General features: G+C 43.8%; 2 protein-coding genes across 3 annotated transcripts in view; one reads left to right on the top strand and one right to left on the bottom strand.

Annotated features, from left to right (window-relative positions):
- Positions 1–19,793, top strand: part of LOC142573098 (2-Hydroxyacid oxidase 1-like) — a 192,075-nt gene extending 172,282 nt beyond the window's left edge. For both annotated transcript variants that reach the window (XM_075682621.1, XM_075682620.1), the window contains exon 9: positions 18,861–19,793. In XM_075682621.1, coding sequence (XP_075538736.1) covers positions 18,861–19,021 — 161 coding nt within the window. In that variant the 3' untranslated portion in view covers positions 19,022–19,793. The remainder of the gene's footprint in view (positions 1–18,860) is intronic.
- LOC142573358 (uncharacterized) lies at positions 15,212–18,108 on the bottom strand. Its single transcript, XM_075683007.1, has 5 exons — positions 17,949–18,108; positions 16,532–16,774; positions 16,178–16,349; positions 15,923–16,071; positions 15,212–15,390 (listed from the first exon to the last, which is right to left on the bottom strand). The coding sequence occupies exons 1-5, from the start codon at positions 18,106–18,108 to the stop codon at positions 15,212–15,214; spliced, it is 903 nt and encodes a 300-aa protein (XP_075539122.1).
- Positions 19,794–20,083: the final 290 nt, after the last annotated feature.

Below are 20,083 nucleotides of genomic sequence, written 5' to 3'. Positions count from 1 at the left end.
TCTTACTTACGCTCATCTCGCTAACTACCACTACCGATCCAGCAATTTCGATGTCGCAGACTCGCATCGAACGGCCGGCGCAGAATTTATGCCATTGTCGCCATACAATCCTCTGCGACGTGGGTGTCGCCCGGTTGTTGTCGTCCCACGCACGCACGCTCGCGACCTACGCACACAACTACTCAAGCTACAGAAGCACCTTGGTCCACATAGTATAGTTTTTCCGAACCCCAAACAATGTTCGATAGCCAGGCACCTGCAAAATGATTCGCATAACACATATTTCCGCAGTGCGTGGGATCTGCACCTTTTTCATCTTTTGTTTCTTTACTAAGACATTATAGAGTAATTCAGGCGCAAAATTAGGCACCTTAAGGAATATATAATCAGCTACACCTTCCACATATTAAATTGTTGTCGTTGTCATCTCAGTCGTAGCGCAATCTAGCCTTGCTGTATTTGTTTCAGTCGTGGTTGTGCTATCGTCGTCAATATAGTTCTCGCCTCTATCTTGGACGTCTCCGTCGTTATCTTCTTAATCACACTTTTCTCCTTATGTCGTATCCTCGGGTCATCTACCGGTGTTTTAGGTTGCACTGGACTTCCTTTGTATAACTATCAAGCGGTCTGCGCTGGATGCATCAAAGAAGATGAAGTAGGCTAGGGGAGAAGCGAGGAGGAAGAAGTTAGAATAAAATGGTGGACAACACCCGTCTCACTGAGATTATGTCTTTTCTACTGCCGTTCTAGTTAGGAACACTGCGATTTGGTGCAGCCGACAGGATTCAAAGACCACACATGCGGGTGACGTTTTTCGTCGACCAGGCGTCATCGGAGTCTTGTTTTCACCCGATACCAAGTGCACGGTGATCCAGCGACGGACCTTCTCTCGAAGTTAGTTCTACCGCACTGATCAACATGGTGCTGCAACAAGCTGCAGTCGACCGCCAAGCCGTGGCGCGAACAGGACCGGTGGCGGTGAGTTTACAGCTCCAGACACTGAGCGAACTCGTTCTGGAACCCATACGACGTGGTACCCTCACAGAGGAAATGCCTGCCAGGAAGGTGCGCCTAGACTTGACTGTTATAGAAGAACTGCAAAGGCACATTATGCAAAAGAATGAAATACTGAGAAGTTTAGTCCAAGCGCTTAACCGAGAGAAATCAGCCCGAGGCAATGTTGATCCGGATGTTCTTGAAGGAAACTCGCAAGGTGCGCACTACTGGCTGTGGTTTTTCGAGTACGCCTGTGACAAGAGTGTGTGGCACTCCGTCGGGACAATGATTTTGAATATGCGCCGCTCTTCGGGCTCTTTAGCCAGAAAATGGTATGATGTGCAACTAATTGATCGTGGACCAACACCTTGCGAGCTGTGGGAAAACAACTTTTTAGCTGCCTTCGAAGGCAATGCAGCAGAAAGATGGGATTCTGCACTACGGTTCAGATATTGACGTAATAGTTCTGCGGAAACCCGCACGGTGGAGATAAGTAATTGATAAGGGAACATCAGACATCCACCCGTTCGTAGCGATTCATACAACGGCGGCTCCCCGGAAAGGTGATGGTCCCAGGTTCGAATCCCGGACCAGGACGAATTTTCTTCAACTGTGAGGTTTCCCTTTCGACAAACCGTATGGGTTTCTTTTATAGCAATTGCTACGAAGGGGTGGATGTCTGATTTTCCCTTATTAATACGGTTCAGATATACATGTGGCTCTCTGCATGAGTACTGTATTGAGAAGCGTTGCCTGCTGTATTCTGCAGAACCGAAGGTATCCTCTCCTGCTGTAGCAGACTTGAACGCAACGGTTGCATATCGAGATCCGTAGTCATGTCCAGCTTTTCATGAAGAAGCTTTGATTTTCGTAACTTTCTACAGACCTCAGTGCCAAGAATTACATTGAGAAGACAGCCAGGTGGTAGAACAGTGCAACTTGATTCTCGTAAGCTGAGAGTACATCTTGAGTCGTTGCCGCCACCTGAATGTGAAGATAGCTTCGTAAACAAGCCCCTAGGAAGCGTCAGTCATGGCTGTGTAAATGATTAAGAACTGATTACCGCAGTTCACGGCAAACTAGTTCCACATCATCTGACTACCGTGGATCACAAGCCACAGGAAAAGAGCTTCAGTGACACAGTGTATCTTGGTGTCTTCAAGCTTACTGTACGCCCCAATTAAGGTAGATTGCATTCAAGTGAAGGCTCTCGTTGACGTTGGGGCTTCCGTATCAATTATCAACAAGACTCCAGTGGGTTCCGGTCATCTGCACGCTGGTAGGACATTGCAGGTACAAGCCTAGGATGGGTCAGTGACCATGCATAGCTATTGAACCTGGCTATTGAATTCCAATGACATTCTATTACCACTGACGTATTGGCTATTCCCAATGTCACCTATGATTTTCTTTTGTCCCCCCCCCCCCCAGACATGAAAAAACTTAAAATAAACCTCTACTGGGACGACAAAAGTAATGGCCGAAGACACCATAAGAACAGAAGATCCTGGTCAAGAGCCTAGATAATCAAGGCTGATTTTTCACCAAAAAGACATCGAGACAAAGTACCCTGAGCTTACATGCATGGGGAGCTATCCTTCAGCGATGAAATCACATGTCGTTCCTTTCGAGCTCGCAGATAAAACTGGTTCGTAGAGCCCCCTGTAATATGTCGAGAGATAAAAAGATGTGACTGAAAAAAGAGTTGCGAGAAATGTTGGACGCAGGTATCATTCGACCTTCTGTATTCCCATTTGCTTCTCCTATAACTATTGCACCAAAAGAAGATGGGACATTCCACCTCTGCACAGACAACCGGGCTCTCAATGGTCAAACTGAATTGATACCTTATCCAATGCCGAGAATCAACGACATCATTGACGAAACTGGTGGTTGCCATTGTTTCTCACAAATAGATCTCTGCAAGGGCTTTTGGCAGGTTCCACTAAGTGAAGAAACGAAAAAGTACACCGCGTACATCAAAATTATACTTGTTTGAGTACAACCGCGTACCATTTGGTTGGAAAAACTCCCCTGCGTGGTTTCAGAAGATTATAACCGACATTCTGAAACCTTACTTGGGCACATTTTGCAATGTGTACATTGACGACATCATCGTCTACTCAGAGACAAAGGAAGAACACCGTAGTTATCTTTTAAAAGTTCTTCACGCTCTCAGTCTTGCCCCAACTCAAACTCAACTTCAAGGAAAGCGCGTTCTTTCAAGATGTAGTGGTATTTCATGTCAGGGTCTTTGATGGACACTCTAGAAGCACAAAGCAAGAATCGGTAGAGAGAATATCCAAGCCTTATGAAGTGACTCCCTGCTGTTTTTCTTGGCCTAGCAGGGCATTTCAGGGCGTTTATCAAAGGCTATTCACTGCGAACAAGCTACCTCACACGTTTAACTCGGAAAGACTTGCCTTTTCAATGGAACGAGGAGTGCGAAGCTGTCTATTGTTAGCTTGTAAAACTAATATCGTCGGACCCCATCTTGCGAATGCCGAATTTTTCTCTGCCTTTCGTGCTGAACACTGACGCATCACATTATGCTACCGGTGTAGTTCTATACCAGAAACCTCAAAACAAGCCGATCAAACCAACCACTATGTTGTGGGGTATTATAGCTATACCCTGAAACCCGCTGAAATCAATTACTCTACCACAGGAAAGGAAGATCTCGCCGTCTTAAAAGCTTTGCAGTCCTTTCTCTGCTTACGTGGAAGGTGCCAAATTCATACTTTTCACTGGCCATGAAGCACGGATTCAACTTCTGGAGCATGGCCCAGACAAGAGGCCGCATTGCTAGATGGGTGAGCTATCTGCGACAATTTCATTTTGTAATTTCAGACCGTCCTGGCCCACTCCTCACTAATGCTGACGCACTATCAAGATTACTCCTACACGAATTAAGCAAGAATCCAGATGCAATTAATCGTATTATACTGTCGGAAGGTACACAAGAACTCCAGTTGATCAACGGAAAGTATCACGTACCACCAAATACGGTTCCAAGGATTTTTCATCTGTACCACGACACTCCTAGATCAGGTGGACATGATGGCTTCTGGCGCACTTATAAAAAATTGCTGATGAGATTCACGTGGCCGGGCATGAAAAAATGACATCAGCCATTGCATCCGCACATGCCACCTCCGCCAGGTGAACAAAGTTAAATTCAAGCAATCGACAGACGTTATGGCAAACCCCGAATATCCAAGCGTCCCGTTCGAAGTAATTCATTTGAACTTCGCGGAGCTCAAGAAAAGGGCGAAGGAGTAAAGCGAACGCAAGCTTTCTTGCTCTTCATAGATGAGTGCACGTGGGCGATTGCGGCTAAAGCTGGCAAAGAAAACGCAAACGGCGTAATCAGTGGCGTTGCTAGGTCGTCTGGCACCCGGGGCCCAATGGTCTTCTGTCAGCCCCCCCCCCCCCCGCCTTATGTAGTCGAGGAAGGCGAGGATATCGACAATTTCCCGGCTTCAGCACCAGTACAGCCACCCTGGATACCGCGCACGTTCCCCGGGTTTCCCTCTCCTTCGCTTGCTTTCCCAGAGATCGCGAATGCAGCAAATATACGCGCTGTTTTTCCTGCGCCAATTAACACAGGGTGCTGCACTGACAACGTGTGATAAGCCCATGTACACATCTTCTGTAAGACTGTAAGGCTTGACAGCCAATACAAATGTGGCGTCGTGGAAAATGTGGCTCACGTCAAAAGTAACAAAAGATATATTTATAATAAAGCTTTAATTACCAATTTTAGCGGCAATATTACATTTGCAAAATTGAAGCCCGACATTCATATCTTTCCCAACAACAACATGACAAAAATCGTCGTAGGTACTATGACACGAAGTATTTTGTCTGTGGGCAGCCCTGAACGAAAACGAAAATTAAATTGTTTGTCAGTGACGCTGATCTCCCCACCCTATTAGAAAACGCTACCTTCCTCCCCGCTGCTCGGGCGCCAATGCTATGACAATTACGAGTTCTCTTCATTATGATCAATAAAGCCTTGTTTTCATTTGCTGCTATACGGAAAAACATGATTATCCGAGCTGTGGTACCACCGCAAGATTGGGAACAGAATAGAGCACGCTTCGCGTCGATTCTTGGCGTCACCATAAAAAAAGAAAGAAAAGGCCGCGATGAAGCCCGTGCCAGCGAAAGCTTGCCCTACTCTTGGTCTGCACTCGCAATGGAGAGAATTAAGGGATCAACGTCACTGGTCCACTATTTCATATTTCTTTCGCTGCTGCCATATACTGGGTGCCGCCCGCAGTGCCAAAGTACTGCAGGTTGTAGCACCCAAAACGATTTTGTTTAAGAATTTTTGTTGAGTTAATAATATGACTTTGAGTCCTCAATTATCGAATTGAAGTGCCTCCTCTATAAGTACTAATTACGGGATTATTAAGGATATGGTTATTACTTATCTGCCATATTTTTCGCGCTACCGAGTTCCTAGTAATCTCAAAATGACATAACTTCATAGAATCTCGATCGGGAAATATCCTTACAAAATTCACCTTTTTTTTATAAAGTTCTGTGCAGCTGACACAGACACTGTACTTGTGACATGAAGTCACACAACAACAACAACAGTTTTCTGAAGCTTTCGAGGGTAAGAAGGAAAGCGTGAAACATAACGGTAGGTTTCGCAGCGGCTTCTCGGAGCGAGCGGGAGAGGGGAAGTAAAAGCGAGCCGGACATCGCGGCGGGCCCGTGACTACAGCCTGTCGAGTCATACGCCGCCAAACTCTTCGGCCGAACCGAGTCTGAAGACGATCCAGAGAATCCCATTCGCGACTTTTGACGGCCCCACTTAGGCAACGTCGCTCTCAACGAACGCTTCGCCGCAAACGCGAGCGCCCGGTGCGCTGGTTCAACGCCCTCTTGCTGCTGTCTTTGTCTTCGCGGAGCCTTCTGAACGGAAGAGGGACCGAAGAGCCGCAACGCCTTACAACGCCTCACTGTATGTTTAGCGACTCCTGCTCCCAGCATGAACGCACAGCACGAGCGCACCCCACATGAAACGTTCCGCTAAGGCGAGTAGTTTAGCGACCCTTTCGCGAATTAAATTTTTTAGCCAGCACATTCGTGCAATTATTTCGTGGGGTGTTGATAGAGCTGCAGCCGACAATTCTGCGGCGCAACGCATCGTGTGCATGAGCTCGGGCTTCCGAATACCGGAGCATTCTTTCCAATTTGCGCCCAGTCAAGCCGGCGGAAAGAAGGGTGTCTTCAGGCGTATATGAGACCTCCCCCCCCCCCCCCACTGGCCCTTTGCACCCGGGGCCCCCGGCCCCCCCTGTTGCTACGCCACTGGGCGTAATACATCTCCTCAAGGCTGAATGTTTTAAACACACAAAGACGCTTGTTTGCGATAACGGGCCGGCTTTGCGGAGTGCCAAATTATCAAAGTGGGCACAGGAGCATGGCATAATGATCAAGTATTCTACATACCACCCGGAAACAAACGGCCTAGCGGAACGTGCCATTTGAGACTTGAAGCAGTACCTGAAGATGTCTCCAGACTTTGCCAGTGGCTGGAAATGCTGTCTCGAGGCCACTGTGAACCATCGCAACAGATCGTACACCACTGGTATAGGCTACAGCCCTCATTTTGCCACTTCGGGTACAGCGCCCATACTTCTTGCACATCGTGAGCTAGGCCTACTAGAGAACCTCGAAGTCGCTGTAGTAAGGAAAACTGTAAAAGAACAGGAGGTCTACAAGCGCCGCATGAAGAGAAACTCTGATAAAAGGTACAGTAGTGAGATGCCGGACATGCAACCTGGGGACTGCGTCCTTGTAAAGAAAGCAGCTGTACCTTAAAATTATAAATTTTACGGACAATTTCAAGTGATTAACAGTGCATACCAGCATCGAATATTGAAGAACGTCTGGTACACCGGAGCGTTGGGTGAAACGGAGGCCGCCTCTATTGGAAACATACTGAAGTATTACCCCTGTAGGTGTAATTAAAAGAAGTCCGGAATAGTGGCGCGGTTTGCGCTGGATGCATGAAAGAAGATGAAGTGGGCTAGGTGAGAATCGAGGAGGAAGTTAGAATAAAATAGCGGACGACACCCGTCTGAGATCATGTATTTTCTACTGCCCTTCTATTTAGGAACGCTACAAACTATACAGGCAGGTTTTTTTTTAATTTCGCCCTACCTTAACGGGATTGCGGAACGTATACTTTTCATCGCGTTTTGACCCTATAAGAAATTAGCTTGAGGGGTGAATTTTGAAACGCTCCGTAATTACCTCGAACATTTTCCTTGCCTGAAGGAGGGTCCACGCTTACTTTATTACCGTCATCCATTGTAATAAAAACTTAGAGCGCTAAAAGCACAAAGGACGTAGAAGAAATCAGCTGTCCTGTAAAAAAGGATCACCTACGCCGACCGAGCGGGATTTGCAGCCCAAAGCTTCGAACTAATAGTGTGCTGTTTTCTTAGGTGAGTGTGTAGCAATGTCCCTCTTTTGAATCGCTAGCTGGCTGCAGTTCCCCATTGTGTCCATTGTCATTTGTTGACTAGTTATAGGTATTGATTTGTGCACTTACCGTGCCCGCATCGGCTGTTTCATTCAACCGGGAAAAATTGCGGAGCCATGTAGCCTTGTGTGGCTCCGGTCGTGTTCGTTTGGTAGGCGTTACTTCGTGCGTGGACGTCTACTATTACTTTTTTCTCTTGCTCATTTACGTGATTGTGCGAGAGACGTTCAGTTTAAGCCGGGCCCGGATAAGGTTGACCAACTTGCGACAGTAATGAAGGAACTTACAATGTCGAACGAGCGATTTCACAAGGAAGTGATAAATAAACTTAAGGATGTCCACACTACTGTGATAGACGTCAAAACGCGACTCTCGAAAATTGCAGAACGACTTGAGACTGTTGACAACTTGTCTGAAAGCGTTACGGCTGTCGGCTCTGCCCTTCAAGAATCTCAAGTGCAGTTGAAGAAGATAGAGCACAGACAGACTCAACAAGCAAACATCGCCGTGGATGTCCTAAATAATCGAATGAGGCAAAATAATCTCGCATTCAAGGGTATTCCTGAACAAGCTGCTGAAAAGTAGAGCGATACGGCAAAACTTATATCTGAATTTGTCACGGCAAACGGGAGTATAGAACCCGGTGAAGTAGAGCGAACCCATCGAGTCGGTCAACGTTAACCCGATCACACTCGGTCCATTATGGTTAAATTTCGGAACTTCAAAGACAAAAGCAATATCTTGAAAAACACTTTACAAGTTAAAGACCTCGCAACCCCTCGTGTCTGGATGGAGGAAGATTTTTCACCGCGAATGCAACTAATCAGAAAAACGCTCCGTGCTTTCGCACGCGCGAAACGCCAGCAGAACGAGCAATATATATTGCACTTTGTTAAGCTAATAAAGGGCAACGAAACTTTCACATTCGACCCTTCAAGCAATGAAGTGGTAGCCATCACTGGACACGAGGCTTCCGCGAATGGCAATTGAAGTTTAATGGAGATGACAAAAAACTGTCTATTATTGTGGTAAATTTTAGAAGTGTTTTCAGAAAACAGGATCACGTTTGTGTTTTTGTCGAGTCCTGCTCAGCTGACATAATACTGGGAAGAAAGCGTTGTCGTGCGATGTGTCCGACAATGAATTATCTATTTCTAAAAACTTTATTTCGTTCAGAAAAACCGGGTACAAACACGAGGCGGTGGTGTTATCATTGCAGTAAAGAAAAAATTCCAAGCACGCCTACTTGACACGGGTCCCTCTATTGAAATTTTCTGGGTCGTGCTTCAGCTTTCATGTGTAACTTGTGGCATTGGTGTTTGTTACCGTCCTCCAGACTCACAAGACACGTTCATTATATGCCTAAACGAATCGCTAACCTTTGTATGCAACAAATTTCCCGGTTCACCTATTTTCTGCTGGTGACTTTAATTACCCTGGAATGAACTGGCGGATGGTTACAGCTGAAGGCGGCCCAAGGAAAGCTGTATGTAAGGATTTTCTTGACGTCAGTTCTTCTTACGGAATAAGCCAAATAGTTTCCTTATCAACAGAGGGTGATGCTATCTTGCATCTTGTGCTGACCACTAAACCTGTCAACGTGTCTGCTCATGTGTTAGATTGCATGAGTGACCACAACGTCCTTCATTGTGGATACGATATAACGCGCAATATAAGTGTACAGGAAAAGAAAACAATTTATGATTATGCGCGAGCAAATGTTGAAATGATCACCAGCGATCTCTCGGATTTTGTGTAGAATTCTTGAGCGGCATGTATGATGATAATAGCAGTGATAACTGGATGATTGTTTGTAACAAGCTGACTGAACTTAAAGAAAAATACATACCAAAAGTACAAATAATCCTGTCTATTGGAAGTGCGCGGTTCACCGCTCACGTAAGGCGTTGTATCAAATAAAAAAGCGCGATTATTCCAAAGATAGAATTTCGACATCTGATGATGCCTGGAAGTGCTGTCGGGAGAAAACCAAGTTATGCAAAACCGCAAGTGAAGCAGCTAAAGACAAATTTTTCAACCGTGATATTTCCAACATGTTAGGAAACAATACAAAAAAAAATCGGGAAAGTAATAAACCCCAAACCGTCATCATCAGGTTTCATTTCCATAAAGAAAGACAATGAATTCCTTCCATCATCGGAGGTCGCTACTGCATTAAATTCTTTCTTCTGTTCTGTTTCTACAAGTGAACTTCCCGTTCCCGCTAACAATGAATTCGGTTCTGTTACCTCCATCATGAATGATATCATAATCATCCAAAAGGGCATTGAAGCTGCTATTGATCGCCTTTTTAACAGCTCGGCTCCCGGTCCAAACGTAATCTGTCCAAAACTACTAAATATAACTAAACCAGTTATATCCTGCATTTTCACAGCTCTTTTTCAACAATCTATTGATTCAGGATGCGTTCCTGACGAATGAAAAATTACTAAATTAATTCCAAACTTTAAGTCCAGTCACCCGTCATCTGGCTCTAACTATAGACTTATTTCACTGACCAGTATTTCATGTACGCTATTGAAACGCATTATATCTTCAGCAATTATGAAATACCTGTTATAAAAATTTCTAGCAACATTCTATAGACCGTCTTCAGACTATTGTTACTAGAACCTACCAACAGTGAATTGAAGTTCTAGCTACTGTCTTTATACATCCTAACAACGCTCTATTAACACCCTAGAAACAATTGGCCACCAACGGCCAATAGAAATGTCTTCATAGGATGTCTTTAAACTTCCTACCAATTTCATATGAACATTTGTCTTCATACGCCCTAGTAACATTCTTTCAAAAGTCGAATGTTCATACATCTTCTGCCGACTTTCTACCAACCAACTATTAACATTCTTCCAATAAAAAAATGTTTGTAAACCTTCTGCCAACTTCCTACCAATTCCCTATTAACAGTCCTTCTTTATACACCATATTAACATTCTTCCAATTGAAGAATGTTTGTAAACGTTCTGCCAACTTCCTACCAATCACCTATTAACATTTGTATTTATACACCCTAGTAACATCCTGTCAATAATTGGCCATCCTACATAGATGGTCTGTAAACATTGTAGTAACAGTGAGCCAACGCAACTCTTTAGGCTTTTTAGTAACAGTGTGGCAATATTTTACTTACGTATGCTTATTCACTTCCTACTGACGTTTTACTATCCCCCGAGTAACATTCGTCCTACATACGGCATAGTAGAATGGCCTAAACATTTGTCAGTATGTGTGAACACGTTGGTAAAAGGCAATATACAACCTATAAGACTCATGTACATGGTAAACAGATGCGAGTTTGCACTAAAAGAAGTTTATTCACGCAGCAATATTTACAGAAAATTATGAGAAAGTTAATAGAAAAATTAATAAAAGTAATATATAAATAATGACAGTTGATTACGGCATGGCAGCTATCGCATAATCTCTAGCAAGCATCGATGATAATGTATTTTTTTACATTCATATCTGATGTCTCTGAGAATGCTTGCGAAGTGAACCCTGCGTAAAAACAAGATGGTCAGGGTTAACATCATGTTCAGCTTAGCACATGACATATACAGAACAGCTTTTTAGCAAGTTTCACATGCAAGTTCACTTGAGCGCTAAAATTATAGCCGTCATCCTTGTATACTTGCAGAGGAAATGGCAAGGATGGGGTACATTTTGCAATGCACATCCTTTGGGGCGTTGTGCTTACTACGTGTTATTAAAATTAGGAAAGTGTGCAAGGTCATTTGCGCAAAAGAGGAAACAGCCTAAAACTATTGTTATAGCCCCCAAAGTTGTGGCCTGAATAATTTCAATGTCTCAAAATGTTTTCTTAACCAATTTTCTGTATAAATTATGTACTCACTCAAAAAGTCAATTACATGGTTTATTCATGGTGAAATTATTAGCGTGTACAAGAGACAAGGACGCAGAGAAGGTAGACACACGCGCGCTTAATCACAACTGTTCATTTTTGGACGGACACAGAACATAAAAGCGTCAGCTAGCGGCACCGAGCATGTGCAAAACGAGTTATCAATTTTCATATAAACAGATTACAAAGCTTGAAGCAGTATTCAAGAATTCAAATTTTTTGTCAGTGATAGGAACCAATGGCTAACTGATGCATATTTAAGCACGCCTTATTATATGGAACTCTTCTAAAATTGAAGCGTTCGTTTATTTTTATTCGAAAACAAAATATCAGTGTCAAAAAATACCAGTTCAAAATGACATAGGTTGCAGTGGTTATACAGTGCGAATGATTTTCTTTCCTATTCGCACTTGTCTAACCAGTGCAACCTTTGTCATTACACTATCTCACACTTATATTACACTATCTCGCATTCTGTAGAGCCAGAGTAGGAAAGAGCAAACAATGAGTTCATGATCAGACAATATTTACCACACATTAAGTCATCGCGACCGCTGTGAAAACGGAGTTTGTATGCTTTCGTGCTTACAGCAACTTCAAGCGAACCGCACGACGCGGCGTAGCTCAAGAATGCAAGAAAATTGTTCTTAAAACATTTGACGTCATTACAGTCAGCGCTATAATAACCTATCCAAATGCGGCGTAAGAAACTTCAATCAATATAACATCAAAATAATATATTTATGAAAATTTGTGGAAAAGAACATGGCTTATATTATAATTTGGAGACAGACAAAACTTCAGCGCAGTGCTGTCTTGAGGAACAGCTGTTCGTTATTTGTACAGTGTGCAGTTTCAAATACGGACAGTGCCAATATTTAATCACTGTCACTTCATATGACATTGCATCGCACCTGGCAGAGAAGTTGCAGGAACGTTCACATCACGTAACGAAGAAAGCGCCGTGGGCATCGCAAGCATGTTGCTCGTTGGCTTGCATCGATGAATCAGCCACAACAAAGCATAAGCATAAAAGGCAAAAAAAGATTGCTGGATTGCTGCTACAATACACGGCCAAACACCTACATCGCTCCGTCTGTACGACGTCCGCGTCGCAAAGGAACTAATGGCGATGGCGATGGTCTCCTTCCTTGCCTCGACTTGGACCACTGTCAAATTCGTGCGCATGCGCGAGAGAGGCATGTAACATTGTTTCCATCCACCCGCTTCACCTTGACCACAGCCGAACTAAAGCCCCTCTTTACGCCGAACCAAAATATTTAGAATGGCAAGTAACTTGAGAGCTCTTGATAAATTTTTTCTAACACACATTAATGTCGATATATGCCATACTCAGGAATCAAGCTCTTTGTTTTAAAGGGGCACTAAAGGTAAATATTGTTTGGTCATATGGATATATTATTCGTGTAGGAGTCTATCACCACTTTCTGCGCGCCAATAAACGAATTTGTTGCATCAAAACTTCCACCGAAAGTCCCTGGTGCAGCTGCTCAATTTGAATCACCCGCGCCAAAATCGAGGACCTGACGTCACCGTCTCTGCTTCCGCTTTCTGTGAATCAGCGGGCGCCCGAGAGGGAGCGCTACAGTTTGCGGATTTCACCGGCTTGTTTTGTGGATTTCACAGCTGGCGAGTCAAGTCAGGCCGTAACCGCGCAACAGCTGAAATGGAGTTCCTGTGTGCGTGGAACCTACGATAGCATGTATGCCTGTGTCACATATTCCTCCGAACGGCGTTATTCTAGAACGTGTTCAGATGTAGTGCGCGTAATGGAATTCTAGCTGAGTACGTCGTGTTACACTTCAGCGACCGAAGCGAAGAAAAACGCCAAGTTCTCTTGCGAGCTCGCGCTTCGAGCGCTGCAGCACACGATGGAGCTCCGCAGGATTATCAGGACAGGTAAAGGCCCTCCATACACGCGCCATCGCTGTATTTTTAACCTCGTCGGCGGAAACGAGTGTAGGAGAGCTTTAAGGACAGAGAGGGTCAAGATCGCCGCACGACGACACCGCCTCAAGTTCTTCGTCAGGCAAGGAAGCTGAAAGTGGCGCACGCCTTCAGCCGCATCTGCGAAGCACCAAGTAGTACGTACGACTCTTCCTAAATGCTTGTCTCATAAATTACAAATGTATCAGATACGCGCACACGGACATTCGATCGCGATGGTGCTTGATCCGGATCCCCTCAATCGCTACCCGTCCATTGCGATCGAATGGTTGGACTAGGTCCGTGCTCTTACTTTCTGTGAACTCAGCCAACTCAGCCCGAATCGTTGGACCGTATAGCAGCGATCACTCTGAATCACGCTGGCAGAATTCTTTTCTAATCGGGCTCGATTGCGACCGAAACGCCCGTGTGAGCTGTCAACTCCTGTTCGACTAAGCTCCGTACCTCGCGCGCTGATAAAACATTTCCTCTGGCGGTCGTAGTATTTGTTAGCTTTTCTGAAGTGCGCGAGAGACCATTTACCGCCTTAGCTATAAGTAAAACATAGTGCACATTGACTTTCTCAGAGTGCATCTGCGAGTACTGCTAAAGCAAGCATTCTGGACGTTGCGGAAGCATTTAGGTTACATCGCGTTAGCGCGTCGAGTAGCTTCTAAGGCTATTTGGCTGCAAGGTTACAACTCAACACTGCTGCCTATTTCGCCATGTGTTTCTGCTTTCCAGGTGCGACTGCGGACGCTGTCAAGTGCTTCCCAACTTAAGCGTGCTTGAGTGCCTGTGCGCAGCAAGATGGGCCCTTTTCTGCTACCCATACAGAAAGCTTTAGAGGTATGTCGAGTTCATTTGCTTCCTTTGCCAAAGATATTCCTATCATGTAATGTGACAGTGAAACGGCTGTCATATTGAGCGATTAATTTTTTAGCTGGGCCAGGACATGTTCTCTGCTTTTTGAATATGTTTACCTGTCACGTCCAATTTTTAATGACCATCTGTAATTGGTCTTTATGATATGGTTCCTGATGTACAGTTGTGTTCATAGTTTCTTTAGTGCGTATGTGCATGAAAGCACTACGTAATGCGATATTCCACTTGTGTGTCCATTCCATTTTGCTCATGTTTTATTTCCTGCCTCCCATGTCATAACCAGGGACCCCGGACCTAGTCAAGCTACTGACTGTAGCTTTTTCTCTGAGGTTCTTCCCAAAGCTTACGTAAATAAAATTTGATGATCACAGTCAGCCATACAATTGCAAGCAGCAGCAGGAGAGCCACTCGCAATGCACTTTAGTTTTTTTTCTTTTGAATGGTGGCACGTTGCACGTGAAACGCTGTTTCCAGTTGAATGCGTCAGTTGAATGCATTTATTCCCCCGCCTGTTACACCTCCCACACGATGCACATGTCACCAAGTGTCTTGTCTTTGATTTAAGAGGCTGTCAAACTTGTCATTATCTGTTAAACCCAGAAACAGCCTTATGGTACTTTTGTGGCCATGCCACATCAGTTGTAGTGACAACCTATGCCACTTGGCTCCCTCACTCCTACACTTTAGTGTAGCACAAAGCTTTCCCAGCATGATGTGCATGTCAACAAGTGTGTTCTGCTTGACTGATGATGTTCTTGAACTTGTCATCAGCCGTGCCAGTCGGTAGAAACCTTATGGTGTCCTTGCACGCATGCAGCATCAGTTGCAGAGACAATCTATGCGACTTGGTTCGTTCTTTCCCACGTTTCAGTACAGCACAAACCCTTTCGAGCATGAAGTTTGTGTCTTTGCTTTTCCAATTTACTGGTATAGCCTTCGAACAATTGGTCTTTGATAACTCCACTAGTTGCTTATCTGCTCTACATGTATCAAAACTTCAAAAACCGTGCCTTGTGTGCAGCTATGAGCTCAGTTTTGGAGGGCCTAGGTTCGTTCTGTGGCACAAATGCTGGTGCAGTTTTTTCTGGTGCCTGGGCTAGTGCTTCTGGAAATGACGGGTGCTCGGTGCAAAGCTCGGTCACCTTGTTTTGTAGGTCTTGCACGTAATCTGAAAGTAGAACAAACCTGGTAACTTCAGTGCTGCATTTTATTTTAATGCTATAGCAAATATCTGGAGAGGTCACCTGATCTGGGAACAAATAAGTAAAAGCAACATTCTATAATTAATGCATCATGTGAAGCTTTGCTCCTTGTCTGTCGCTGCGAGTGTGGTTTGCCAGTCTTGTGTCAAAGTAGCAAAAACTTTGGCTTTTCTGCATTGAGCCTAGCTGTAGAGATAATGTCTACTTGTGGTAAAATCTATTATTGGGAGAAAAAGCTGTCTGTACATCCCGATAGCAGTTACTTCAAAAGGTGTTGCAGGATGCTTTAATATGCAACGAATGCAGTACATGCCGCTATCCTGACTCTATAACCACCCTATGAGAAAAAAAGATTGTTCTGCCACAATCTGCAGTGCTCTGCTCCTCACAACACTAGCTTGTGAATAGCTTGTAAATGCAACGTGAGGTGTAGTTTTGCTGAGCGCTTGTAGAGCAGAACTGCTAACTGAAAGACGGACGTGACACAGTTAAACTTGCCAAACGTAGCAGCCATCTTGAGTGGACACACAGTCATCATACTATGTCTGGCCTTGGATGTCTTGCTGTGCCATTGCTGTGTTCCATCCTTTGTTGTTGCTTGCTCTTTGTTGGCATTTTCATTGAAATGAAGGGCAGCAATCAGTGTTCTGGAAATGCAAGTTTTCCCACAATATTTAATTCTCAGCAGTACTTTGCAAAATTTTTTAGGAAGTACTTGTCTGCCTGAAAAAGTAATAACGCATGCATGCTTACCGAGCCTTCATTCCCTCATATGTGTATGCGGTAGATTTAGGAGCATAGCCGTTCAGGACACTATGAAAAGATTCCAGGCTGTATGTCTGAGTCTCTGGCGAGAGCTGTCGGATGTCTTTGAGAAGCACTGGGGCCATGACAATGGCTCTGACTTGTTTGTGCACTGGAGAGTCTAATGTGGGAAAAGATAGGACATATATGTATTGTTCCCTTCATCACTAGTATAGACTGACAATGCGCATTGTGCTAAATTTGATTAATTGTGCAAAAGGTTCTCAATCTCAACTGATCGACAATGTAATTACACTGCACAAAATGCAGTGCCACTTAAACTGGCAGATTACTTGTATTTACCAATTTTGAGCCATGACACTCTGCTGGATTGTCCATGAAGGCAGCTGGGATAGAGGTTGTCATGACCATCATGAATGTCGGCTATGTGGTTTAGGAGACTTGACCATGTCGCCACTAGTAAATCTCCATTTCCTCCGCAAGCACATGCGCACCAGTACAGATGGTTCACAATGGGTTGTATCCAGCTCAACAGCTCCCTGTATCTGGCCTTCCGTGAAGCAGCTCTCAATTTTCTTCTGATGCCTGGAAAAAATTTGCACCATAATTTCTTAGTCCATCTCTTGTATACTCACGCTATAGGTAGATGAATAAGACTAGCTCGAAGCATTAGTACAGAATGGAATTGGAATACAGTGCACTGAAAGATCTTTCTGCGCACTATTTCTGGTAGTGTAGCCTCAAATAATTGTGTAGCTTCTTTATTTCAAGGTACTAGTCCCTTCATAGCTAAAGGGACTGTCTACCATTTTTCAAGGACCTCCTATTTTGTAATGCAATTTTCAGAAAGCTTATCATTTGAAGTGTAAACGTGCAGTGGTTTCGCTGGTAAGCGAGTAGGAATTTTAAGACAATGTATTTCGATTTGCATAGTCTCTTAAAACTCTATGGATGCCCGAAAAATGGACTAGTGGATGCGATGGGGGTAAAAGTGAGAAACCGGAAGCACGTAGTGTTTCTGTGGTATTACTTTGTGTAAAGCACTAAAATGACTCTAATAGCTGTCCTCAGCACATAAGTGGCAAGTTCTTTTGGCCCACCTATAATCGCATGTTTTCTATAGGCACAGTCTGAGTGCCTGTAATTTTCAACAACCTGAAACAGACGGTGACCCTTGCATCACTCGCACAATGCTACTAGCACTGCTGCATGTCACAATGTCATGGGGGCATAGTTGAAGACCCATTGATGCACCATTCTATTTGTCTGCACGATAGCAGTGCCACTTTCGACACGCACTACTTTGAAAACAAAAAATCAATCTCTCATGCAAAGTTATCAGAGGCGCTTAAAATACAATTTTAGACAATAAAATAATGTATCCAAGCAAAATAACTCTCTCAGCACAGCTTTTTGGTGGCATAATGGTGCTCACATTGGTTGCACTGTTTCACCGTCGACAAACACTTAATTTTTGCACCACTCTCAGAGCCAAATAAGAAATAGAATTCCTAGCTTATAGGACACAAGTTTGCTGTTTCCATCAATGTGACACACAATATTATCATTCCCGCTACAATCCAAAGACCTGATCCTGTGGTAAACAGTCCCTTCAATGCAAATGTTTGAAGTATGATGACGTAAGATGCATTCTTCTTTAATAAACGCTAAGTGCTAGTGAGGAGTTGCTTTGCGGCTATTAACCAATATTAGGTATTTTACTAGCAGTAGTGAATACGTTAGTTCCATTCATAACTACCTTTTGCAACGTGCCAGACGTCAAATTGGTGTTTGGTGGCCGGGCAATGCAGCCTCATGTATTTCTTTATTGCTGTATGGAGGTCTGTTGTCAGGGAGCTTATGGAGATGCCCTGGTCGCAGAGAAATTGAAAACCTTTGATGAGGCCCTCTTTCTCCATTTGTGAGCTCGCCTGAATTTGGACACTCTGGAAGGCAAAAAAATATGTGTGTGCACAGGATACATAATTGCATTAAGTGAAGCTGCGCAAATAAAGCATCTTGCCCCACATTCTTAAAACGCTCCTCAACCCCACAGCCACCTCGACTACCGTAAGATGAAACCATCCCACTAGCACAAGAATATGACACAGTCAAATCGCTGTGGCACTATCTTCTAGCACACAAGGCCCATTGTGTACAGGTGAATTCAGGAGTACGTGAGTAAACCGTCAAGGGTGTGGGAATTATGAAAGGTTTCGTTACAGGGAAGGATGGGCCTTCTAAATAAAGCGTGTACACGCTCACCTGTGCATTGATAAGCTAAAGAAGAATACCGAGGCATGTATGCGATTGACTGGTGCTTCCTGGAATGCTTGATAAACATTTTGACGTAGTAGTTCTGCGGAAACCCGCAAGGCGGAGAAAAGTAATGAATAAAGGGAAAATCAGACATCCACCCGTTAGTCTTTTTTTTTCAACTGTGAGGCTTTTCTTTCGAGGAACCCGTATGGGTTTCCTTTGTAGCAATTGCTACGAATGGGTGGATGTCTGATTTTCCCTTTATTCGCTTGATGAACATATAACAATCATTGCACGATGCTTGAAAATTAGCAATAATCAAACATTATGTCGAATGACGCTCGGTAGTTCTTTTTTCTACTTACTTCTTTGACTTGAATTTGCTCAGTGAGTATTATCTTTCCCGTGCCAGGACACAAGAACGAGTATGTCAAGAACTTGGCACTGTGGCCTGGTGAGTCACAGCGCCCGTCCCCGCAGAGCTCTAAGCTGCTGTCACCAGCTGCTGCCAGAAGTCTTTTCTGGTGCTCATCCCAGACCTACGAGAAATTTGGATTCTGTCCTGAGGTTTGATCTACTCAAGGTGCTACGTGTACAGTTATGTGCACACGGTTTATGTCTGATAACAATCAGAATGAGAAAAATAGTTGCAATTACAAAATATTGTGCACTCTTTTAATGGACATTAAAGAGAAACACCACCCACATGTAAGCTCTGCCTAGACACACATAGCAACATAAACACTGACGTACAGAACATGCTAACACAAGACCTTGGCTAAAAACTGAAAGTAACTTTTCAGAATTGTATTTGTGTTTTGTATTTTATTCAGGATGATATGCAAAAATGAGAAACAGGTTGCAACATCATTCCGATTCCCACATAACGCGACGGATATTGAAGATGTTCAGCCCTAAACCTCTTGTCGGTGGACGCAAAAGGAACAGATTATGTTAAAAAATGTTGAGTTGGTGTAGCAAAGCTTTGCAGACATTAGCAGCATAAAAGGAATGCAAGTAAATGAAACTACATTGAAATTATCATAATCGCTACGGAATCTTCGGTACTGCATATGAGCCACAAAATTCAGAAATTCACCTTCCACTTTTTCTACTTCTAAGCAACATTATTCTTCAATGCATAAGCCAAGAATTTTACAAAGATGCCATCTACAAATACAGCACAATGCAGCACTTTTCGTTACAGTTCCATTATGGGTTTCCTGAAATTAGATGCTACAATTTCTGCAGCTGCATGCATTGTGTGCTAGCGAACATGTAAGATGAACTTCCAGGCTGCTTAGAATAATGCCAGTGTCTGTTCTTGGAACCATTTTCTTCTCATGCCAGGTATATTTTCTGTATTTATGTGCTTTGATCGCTTTCTTATGCACAATAAAAATGCCTGAAAAATTTGAAATGTTTGCTTCATTCTGTTACTTGGTTTTAGTAATGCTAAAGCTTTAGAAACTACTCTCGGAATGCTAGTCTTATGCGAGTGCTTGTGCACGGAGCATGCCTGCCTCAAGTTAGCTACACCAAATTTTGAAAATTATGTTGGCATATAGATTTGTTGCACGAAAAAAAGCAGGTTAGCAGTTTTATAAGCTAATGACGAGTGATAACAGCTTACAA

This window comes from Dermacentor variabilis, chromosome 2, assembly GCF_050947875.1.
Source record: "Dermacentor variabilis isolate Ectoservices chromosome 2, ASM5094787v1, whole genome shotgun sequence".
Classification (NCBI taxonomy): Eukaryota; Metazoa; Arthropoda; class Arachnida; order Ixodida; family Ixodidae; genus Dermacentor; species Dermacentor variabilis.
This window is presented reverse-complemented; position numbering and strand designations above follow the sequence as displayed.